The 10695-nt window shown below is 38.0% G+C and overlaps 1 protein-coding gene across 1 annotated transcript in view; it reads left to right on the plus strand.

Annotated features, from left to right (window-relative positions):
- Window positions 1–10695, plus strand: part of NEK11 (NIMA-related kinase 11) — a gene marked incomplete at its 5' end in the record, with an annotated part of 53167 nt that overhangs the window by 7785 nt on the left and 34687 nt on the right. Inside the window, one exon of the mRNA XM_010161690.1 lies at window positions 54–192. Within this exon, the coding sequence (XP_010159992.1) occupies window positions 54–192 (139 nt within the window). The remainder of the gene's footprint in view (window positions 1–53; window positions 193–10695) is intronic.

Below are 10695 nucleotides of genomic sequence, written 5' to 3' on the forward strand. Positions count from 1 at the left end.
CTGCTGAAAGCTCTAACCGTACCTGTTTCTCCATGATGCTTCATTTGACTCAGGAATCTGATGAGCAGACTTCAAAAGCCCCAATTCATTCTCAGCCACTCAGTGCATGTGAGTATGTGTCCATAGGACATGATGAACCAAGTGGAAGTGAGACACCGAGTCAACTCTGCGTGCCCGAAATCACAGATCATGGTAAGAATGCAATGCTTGATGTTGAAATGAAACTTCCTATAAAGAAAGAAAGGTTTGATTTTGTCCCTTGTAGTTAATTTACGGTGGGGAAACTTCAATATAAATGTGCTGAGATTTATGAAGTAGAAGGAAAAGAATCTGGGTGGATGTCGGCACAGTAGATGTACAGCAAGGTTATGTGGCAGGAGGTCTGTGTTCGCAGAGTTCGAGTGACCTGTGAGCAGTGATGGAGCATTCTTCCAAATGAGAAGCTGAATTAGAAGGAAATAGCTTTTAACTTTGCGCATATGAAATGACTGGTGGTTAGAAAAGGACTTCCTAAATTTTCCCTCCAGTGCTAAAATGGGTATAAGAATTCAGAGCATTTGCACCTTTGGTAAACTTCGATGCCGTTTTCTTTATCAATGAGAGAAGCAGAAGGAGACTCTTTAAAATGTGCTTATCTATATTGTCCTCAAATACTTAGCTACTGTCTAGAGGATACGAAGTACTCTATAACATGTACTTTTATGTAGACAGATGAACAAATAGTCAAGTTTTTAAAAAATAATCAATCTGTGGAAGTGACTGACTTAAGGAAGAAAATACTTTTTTTTTTTAACAGCACATTTATATGTTTTGTTTCTACAGTGTGCTGGAATAGCGTCACACTCAAATATTTAAGAATCATTGTTTATGCACTATTAATCTGGTTAGAATCGTGCAAGTATGCGCTAATATACTTCTAAGTATTAAAAAACCCTACTTTTCTCTAATAGCTCTGCCTTTTAGTGTTGGTTTATATACATCTGTGAAGGTATATGCCATTAAATTAAAGACATCAACATCAGTTTGTGCTGGAGGTGGGGTTTTTTAATAGCAAATGACTTTTTTCTTTCAATGTAGCCTCATTTATGTCTACATGGTTGGCTTGCTATTTCACAGTACAAGGAGAGGTGACCTGTGTAGGAGAGAACCCAGCTGCTAGAAATACATCCTGGGGGTAGGGTGGGGAAGCTCGCAAAGAGAGGACCAAGAGAAAGCAGTAAATGTGGGTGGGAGATGTACTCTGGGAAGCATACAAAGATACATAAATAGAAACAGAACAACATGCATGAAAAGAAAGAAACTGATGTTTCTGCCTTTCGAGGTCATTAAGCTGTTAAACTATAATGACAGGAATTAGATGCATTTGTATCTGTGATGCAAAAATCGGGTCAGTCCATTGTACGAAACTGAATGCATGTTTAATGGCTTTTGCCAGCGTCTCTGACATTGAAGTGGTGGGTTCATGAGAAAAAGGAGTTATGGATAGGCAAGAGAAATCACATGGTTTCTCTTCTTCGCTTTGTGACTACCTTATTATTCCTGAACATGGTGTCAAAGATGTTACTTACTCTATTCACTATTCATACTTTTCTTTTCTTTAAACATTTCGGTGCAACCATGCATGCCTTACATGTCTAATTATCAAGTTAATAATGGCACCTTTGTATTTGCAAATGTAGAAACAGGACCAGCTACTGATTTTTCAATAGAATTTGGTTCTTGGTCAATGGGCTATACCAAGAAAACTGGAAGCAAGGCCATAAAATGGTTTTATAAAGTTGGTGTACTTGTTAATAAATCTTGCTAACCCATACTAGCTTAGCAGAAGAAGTTAGACTACGAAAACCAGACTAACAACCTCCCTAGTTACAACTGATAACTAAAGACTGTTGAGGAAGGGGAGAAGAGTGTTCAGAAACAGCAAGGAGGCTCGGGAATTTATGTTAATTCAGGGCAGACCTAAATAATCCCCTCAGGAAAAGGAAAAGCTGATGTGAAACAGCAAGGGATAGTACTCCAATCCCAACAGTTCAAACTATTTTTGGCTCATATTCTGCAGTCCTTAAAAAAATTTACAACATGAGCAAAAGGGAAGAGCAGGGCTTGGAGAATTGGAAGACCGGGCTCTTTAAGGGTTAGGGAGAGGCACTGGAAGTAAAACACCTTACACACTGCTTTCAGTGACAACTATCAAAAGCATTATGAAACGCAATTGTATGTCATTGGGGAAGGCATCAAATACAAAGCTCAAGGTTTAGCCTTAGTAAGTAGATTTAAAAAACATGCATCTTGACCCAGTTATAGCAGTGCTAGTTGTATTTAAGAAAGTTGGGAAAACCAAGGCAGTGTAGTTAGATAAACGAAAACCATTATGACAGTTTGGGGTTTTGGACTTCACAGTGGAGGAGTTTCAGCAATGTCAAAATCATTTAAATGCTGTAAACTTTCCTGAGAAGTTGAAGAGTCTCCCTATGTTTGTTTTATATAATCTACAATGATCTTCTGAACGTTTTTCATCCTAATTAACACCCCTGTGCACTTGAGAAACATTTAAGAGAGTTGTCTGAAATCAAAAATTGCTGACCAATTTGTTAGTATTCAAGCAAGTTTTATTTTGTGGAGTATGAAAGAGATCTAAGTGGTCCCTGTGCTTTTGATGTTGAGATGAACCCTGTCTATGACAGAAAAGGTTCATCCAGATTATTGACAGCCAGTACACATTCTTCAGAAATTTAAAGGAATAATTTGATTCTTATTCTTACAGAGAAAGACTGCAGGCAATGTAAATACTATTTTTAACAATACAATTCAGTTAGTTCTTCAGCATCGTGTCTTTACTGTGCCATCCAGCTGTGTTATGCAGATTTGCTCTTTTCTCATAGAGACTGGCAACACTGCTGAGTTCTGTAGGACAGATTGAGAGCGTGGTTTTTAAATCTGACTGTTCAGATGTCACTTGCAAAGCCAGACCAGCTTGTGATGGCTGGTGCACCTTGGCATGCTGTCACCTTTCTCCCTGTTCATTTCTGGGATTCTGGGCACATGTTCTGCAGCATCCACCATGCCTCAGCAGAAAATGAACAACTTGTGAAGGGGGAGAGACCAAAGAAACGTGAGCTTTTGCAGGTAGAAATCACTTTGAAAATCATGCATGTTTGTGTGTCTTCATCTCAAGAAGAAAGGGTTCCAGTTTTAACCTGGGAGTGGGCAGCTGTGAAAAATGATGTGAATAGCAAGTTATGCTATTTTTGTTTTCATGAGCCAAGAGAGGAAACTGTGCATTAAGCACACATTTTCTAGAGCCATTATCTTGGCTACTGTTGGTGCTCTGCTAGGAAGAAAGTGCTGTTCCCCAAACCCTCCATTTTCTCACCATTTGCTTCTGTTCCATGGAAAGAGTACTAGCTTCAAATTGACCACCAAGAGCAAACTGTGGCTACCATAGGCATCTACTCACATTGCCCCTTTCCTAAAGATTTTGATGTGTTTTATACACTCTGGAAAGTCCCTCCTGCTTCTCTGTGTAGAAAACTGTTCCCAGGCCAAAATATTGCAGTGCTTGTGAACCTTATTATTTGTGGCCTAGATTTACTCTGGCTGTTTCATGCCAACACTGTTAAGATGCACTGCCTTATTGCCTTGCAGCTTAGGTACTTCTTTTCCTTCCTTTGCTTATTCTCCTCATGTTTTTATAGGCAGCCGTAATATCCTTCTCTGCAGTACTTCTATAAAATACTTCTGTAGTATTCATACATTTAATATCGGTCACTTACATCATACCTGAACCTTCCTTCCTTAAGATGCTTGCAAGCTGTTAGCTCCCAATTTACAATAGAATGTTTTGGGGGTTGATGCGTAAAAGTGACTCTGTTTTTTGAATTTTCTTATTCTCCATTATTCCAGTTCTCAGGATCACCCGGTGCATGTTGTTAGAATATCCTGGTCCTGCTTTGTGTTGGTGACGCACTCCAGCTCAGCCTCTGGAAAGCAGTGCTGTGCATGCGAACTCCAGCAGCCCACTCCTCTCCCTGACAGGCTGCGCTGCGCTGGGCTCCCTTACCCGGTGGCGTGTTGCTTTTGCGCCCTTCCCACCCTCCCCATGGTCAGCATTTTTGCAGTGGTGGGAGGTGTTTGAAGAGCTGCTCTGCCATGCTGGATAAGCTTGCAGAGAAATGAAACATCTTTTCGGAAAACATCAGTCTAGATGGTTAGGGAAACCTATAATCACACAACCATGGGGCATCCTCTCGGCTTGCAGTGGCAGCAGGATAAGTAGGCAGGCACTCTAGCTTACTAAGGACTATCTCTGCAAATCTTCAGGTTCTGTGACTCTCCAGTTCCTTGATTTAGCTGCATTTTGCACGTGTGCTAGAGCAAAGGATTCCTCTATTATGAGAAGAGCTATTACCTCACTCCGCTCTGCACATCTTCAAAGAGTCATGGCAGAGGGGCAGATAACCTTCCTTGCAATAGTGAAGGTTTAAAAATGTGCTTTGAATTTCTGTTTCTCTTAACAGTTACAAAACTTTTAAGAAAATTATTATAGTATCTTTACTCATACGATCTGGAGTAAAAGATGTTCTCTTTTTTGTAAAAAACAGAGTTGCTGAGATAGAGTCAACTATAAAAAATACCTTTATTATTAAACATTAAGTAAATGATTGAAGTGGTATGTTGAGTGTATCGTTAGAATGGTATATACTCTTACTGTATTGTTTCAGCTAATTAGACCAATAACACATTCCTTGGAAATATAAACCTTTGTAAATATAAGCCAATGAAAAATAGCTTTACTTGCCTGCAACTGGTTCATGTAATAGTTTTAAACTGCATTTCCATTTTTTAGATTTGTTAATTGGAAACAAAACTTAAAAGAAATCATACTTTGATAATGAGACATTTATGGAAAGATATTTTATAGTTGTGTTTAATATTCATTGAAAAATGTTGATGTCTCAGTCTTATGTGTCCAGGAATTTATGGGACTGTCATTAAACAAATAATTTAAAACTAGAGTGGACAGAGCAGTTAATATATTGTACTACTGGGAACAGTTTTTCTTTACTATAGATATCTTCGTGTCTCCAGTTTCTCCAAGTACAAGCAGGAGACAAAAGAGCTGAAGTAAGTTTTGTACTGAGATTGTACTGAGGTGTACTCAGAGATGCTGAGCCACTGTCAGTGTTAAATACAATTATTTGTGTGTCAAAGTATGTATATGTATCTGTACACTTCATGTATTTTCAAGGAATAGGGTAAAATTACTAGTGATTAATAACTAAATTTCCTCTTTATTTTGATGTGGATTTTTTCTTTTCTACTACATTTCTCCAGCTCATTTTATTGATTAAATATTTCTGAGTATTAAAAGCATATTTTGCAAATTGTGGCAGTGAAATGAAAATGGACAATACAAAGCATGTCCAGACAAACCAGTACCTATATTTCCTATTTTTACTGATACTTACCTAGGAAATAAGTTAGTCACGCTCTTTGATTATCATCAAAAAGAAAAGCCACCTTGCAATGAATCGGTTAACATCACTTTTACCACTCCCTCGTCTGTTGATCCATTTCTTTATAGAAATTATCTCCATTTGGGCTAGGATAGATATGCCAGTGTACATTTTTCTGGAGATCACTGTATGTTCAGTGCATGTACGTCACATTCAGTAGTGATTTTGTGAAAATAATGGTGAGGCAAATTATGTTGTAGTGCTGGCAACTAAAGGTCTGTTTATCTATAAGAAAAAAAAATCTATAAAAGAGCTGTCCGTTTTTAATTGTGCATTTCCATGAATAATTATGAGTGTAGCTGGAATAAAATTATTTATTTTCTAAAAAAAGAGCAAAAAATAGAAGTATCCATAAGCTACACCCAGCCTTGATGTTATGGATGAATATGATCAGTGCTTTCCTGTGCCAGCTAGAATGAGGCAGGTTCATTAGACAACTAATGTTCCTTCTGTTGTAGCCTCCTTCTAAAAAAACTACTGGAGCTATCATGCAAGTAATGAATTGCTTTCTAATACAGTAATACAGTTCGTCTTCATCTACTAATTAATTCTATTGAGCTCGTAGGCAACTTTTCTGATTATTAAAAAAGTAACGAGAAGAGCAGATGCCTGATTTTCCAGAGACCTGGATACTGAGAAAAGTTTCAGATGATGAGAGTCATCTTTTCCATGGATTTTATAGTACTGGTAGACCACTGGGTAAGGTAGGATGGAAAATTGCAGTGCTGTCACTACATTACATTAATTATTTGAGTGCAGGTCCTTTTGGGTTGGTTACAGTGTCTTCTAATGAAGCCAGATTTTACAGCATAATTCCTCTCAACTGTGCATACAACTTGATTCCTATTGGCTGGCTCTAAGTTTGCAGAGGTATTTAATAAATAGGAAACTCTAGTTATGGGGACTTACTTGTAAAGAATCCAGAGAAATCTCTACCAAAGGATGCATTGTACTTACCCATGTGGAAAATTAGTGTGGAATATCTGAGGTTTCTTAATTTACTACACAGAAAATCCTCTAGGTAGACAAGCCCAGTCTTTGCAGTTGAAAAAAAAAGCATGAAGAGCAAGGCATAATCCCGTTATACAACTGTAAGAGCTAAATGTTCAAGGCTTCTGATTCAATTTCTACAGTAGAACTTGCCTTGAAATTGGCTACAAAATCATAAACTGTATCTTAAGGTCCTTCCAGATAGCTCAGTGCAATTACAGATGCAACAAACACTACCATTTCTGTACCATCATCTTTGATCCTTCTAATTTAAATCAGTTTTTACAGTTGAAAAATGTTGGGTTGAAAGCTATCTCCATTACCAAACCCCCAGACTTTTCAGAGGGTCTATAAGGAGCATTAAATCCAACAAGCTACAGTCTAACAGGCATGAAAACTTAAAGCCACACACTGGCACTTGTGGCTAAAAGTCCCACTTTATATTCATATCAATTTCACAGCTGATGAGACATGGTAAACAAGAGTGGGGAAGATTATTTTTTTAAGTATTCAAGAAATTATATATGCAGATGCATCCATATTTCTAAGGTCTTGTCCTCATTGCAGCACTTAAGTGCAACATTCCAGCCTGGAATGAAAAAGACAGTGCAGCAAAGCAGCACTGGACTTCAGGGCCACCAATAAAATATTATATCTTGCATTTTTTAACTGCCAGTACATTACTAGCTGGGGCTTCACCTGCATTTGCATCCATTTCATTCTCTTTCTGTCAGAGCCCCAGGTCTGCATAAAGTACTACTCTGCTCTAAATAGAGATGGTTGTGTGGGAAGGGATCAAGTAAAAGGAGCAAAATAGCTTAAGCTAACTACTCGTGGTATTTAAATTGGTTTTGTACAGGAGAAGAATGTAAAAACTAAAGATTTAGAAATTAAAGGGACATATTATATGATCTCCAGGATCTGTATTGCATTCTTTTTTTTTTTAATTTCTGTATACTGCAAAGATGATAACATGTTAAATGCCTTAGCTTAATATGTTGCAATACATTATATCTGTCAGACCTCTGATTTCATTACAATTCCAAAATAGCTAAGCACATTACAGTAATTGCATACATTATTTCTATATTTCCATTGCTAATTGTAAGTAATGGGCATATTGCTTTGAATTTCAAGTGGGCAAAGTTCAGTTGACTCTCAAATGGGAAATGTTCAGTCATTATAAAATACTGTGGGGTTTTTTTCTACTCTGTTATTTTTACAAGCTTGGTTGAAGAATTTTCAAGGTTGGGTTTTTTTTTAAATGTTGGAAAGTTAAAAGCCTGTATTATTTCTGAGCACATTCTTAAGCATCTCTGCACATACTGATTTTGCTTAGTGCCTGTAAAACAGTACTTAAACATAGGGATTGGGTGACCGGGTAACACTACAAAATATGATCGTATGGGCAATCACACCACTCAAAAGCTTTTTAGGAAAGACGTGTCTTGTTTTGTTTTTCAGTCTGGCAAGCCAGTATAGAGCAGAATAATATGTAGAAGGGACATTAAGCATCTTTCTGCATTATTATTGTTATAGTATCCCTTGTAACCAGAAAGACTTGTCTCAAGAACACAGAGTTGCAGTGACTTCTGCTGTGGGTTACCCATTGGTACCCTCTCTCATGTGGTTACCCTACTTTGTGCAAAACCAATAAATCCTCAGTAGCCCTAGTTTAAAGGAAACACAGTCTTTCCTGAGCTATGCATTAAGGCTTGGAGGAGTTTCTGCCATGGATCACATCTGTGGAGAAAGAGGAAAAATTCTTATACGATAGAACCAGACTTTAAGGAGCTGGGCCAGAAGGCTAAACTTTACATGTCCAAATCAAATTATGCAAATCAGGAACTGGAGAAGAATAATAAAAATAACTGTGGAAACTCCATCTCAGATGTAACATAGACTTTCATTAGAGTCACAGAAAGTATGTTTTTATTCTTGAGTAATTTGTGCGTGCGGATTTACATTGCTGTTACTTCAGTAGGAAGGTGAGGAGCATAACTGCTGGCATGTGAGCATGATAACACACAGTGTAGCATTGCTGTAGCTGCAATGCAACAGGTCTGTGTTGTGAGCAGGAATATTTCCAGGACCAGAAGGCTTATTCCCCTGACTTGCTGCTTGCTGAAATGACACTATGGGATGCCTGTGAAGAGAAACTTGCCTGTTTAGTGCTGGCATTTGCAGTTACCAGTCCTTCACTTGTCCTTGGCACACGGGATGACAAAACTCCTGAGACTTTTGCAGGGTATGAGGTTGTAGGTGCACTGGGGGTGTGCCCCTCTGCCCTGCTCATCTGTCTCCTCTTTTCATTGCTTAGTTTCACACTGAGATCCCACCTTGTCCCGGATTCAATTAAAGGAATAGTAAATCTAATTTATTCCAGCAAAAGCAAGGTTTAATAAAGTTTAGAAATTTTAGCCACAAATAGGAAAATGAATCAACACCTAATTTTTTTTCTTTTTTTTTTTTTTAAATTGGCTGAAGTGTTATTCGTCTTGTTTAAGGAGTTCTTCCCTAGAAGTATTCCCTTTGGAAAGCTGATTTCTTGCTTTGGTTATAGCTCCCCAGTTAAAGCCTTCTTCCATGAGTGTAACCATAGCATTAAAGACATATTCTTAGGAATTTTATGATATTTCAGAATGTCTAGTGTTTAGGGTAGTTTAGGAACCATTGTGTAGATTAGCAGTGTCCATCATCTTCAACTGTTTACTCAAATGCTTTAGCTTATTTGAGGGCCATCAGGAATTGAACTCTACTCATAACCTCCCCAGGAAACCTTTTCCAAAGCTATGTACTGCTTGGTAAAGCTAACTACTTAAATCTTTTCATAGCTTCACAAAAATTCACAGCTTACTTCTTACAAGGAGTCTTGTTCTTACAACTTCCCAGAGGGAAACTTGTGGAATGAAGTCTTTAAACAGCAGTTATGTAAAAAACCACAAACACTTTGGAAGTATGAGGAGAGAGTAAATTATGTTACTCTACAGCTCCTGCTTTTTTCTCAATTTATGTTTCATACTGGTTTAATTTGGCATTGAGAAATAGAGCCTACCTCAAAATTCACCTTGGTCAATGACTACAGTTAAAATTATTCTGGCCAATGTTTTTAAAACCTGCATGGGAAGTCCCTTCACTCCTTCGAAAACATTGTTAACATTTACAAAGCACTGTGTGAATTTAGGAAGCAATTAGAAGCAAATGCACCAAGATTGTGTATGTGGAAAATTACTATATACTATTCTATAACAGATACTTCCAGATAAATTTGGTATTTTAATTCATCTTTAGAAAGATATTCGTTTTTATTCCAAGTTGTCCTACTTACAGGGCAATATAACGACACTGCACTTCAGAGCCGAGGTTAAACCAATGTAAATAAAGACGCACCAGGCATTTGCTTGCAAAGAAAGCATCTGTGAATGACATGGAATTCAACATTCAATAAGGAATCCCATTTCACCCCCCCAGTTGCAGCATCTGTCTCACTTATCAAACCAAACTACATTTCTGAGGAGCTGGGCCAAATGATATGGTGACCTGAAGCCAATTCCAAGTGAGGGAGAATTTACTCAGTAAGTAGCTGTAAATACTGAATTAGTTTGCAGTTTCTGCCGTTTTACCTTTCAGTGAGTGTGACTGTCAGACAGCTAGCTGGAGGAAATGAGAAGGTGACAGCAATGAAAGAGCTTAATTTATGTTCTCCTATTTTATCTGCTCCACAGAGCAAAGCGTGCCCCTGCCATCTAGTAAATATGTCCAGATGGTTTCTTCTTGGTGTTTCAGGGCTCAATACTTTTTTTCCTGGATTTGCTTGATTGCAGTTATTTGCTTGCTTTTCAACTTGTTCAACATATGACTTGTATTAGTGCTTATATCCAAATTAAATGTATTTTACATTTTCACTGCATCCAGACTCTCCTGCACACAACTGCTTGCACCAAGTTTGCATCTGAACCGTTCCCATTTGTTTTCTACTCTTTCAGTACCTTCTGCTTGTGAAAATATCCCCAATTTATGTCTTAAAAGTGGCATTCTTGAACTGAATCTTGGAGAGAAGTAAGCGACTGTCTTAAGGGTCAGCTTTTTGTATTGACATGCAGTCTTTCCTTCCCAACACCGTCATCAGACTGAAAGGGAAAGTATCAGGCGGTCTCTGCCAGGTTCAGCCGGAAAACTGCTGGAAAAT

The sequence above is a fragment of the Eurypyga helias genome, unplaced genomic scaffold (assembly GCF_000690775.1).
Source record: "Eurypyga helias isolate BGI_N326 unplaced genomic scaffold, ASM69077v1 scaffold31001, whole genome shotgun sequence".
In the NCBI taxonomy this organism is placed as follows: Eukaryota; Metazoa; Chordata; class Aves; order Eurypygiformes; family Eurypygidae; genus Eurypyga; species Eurypyga helias.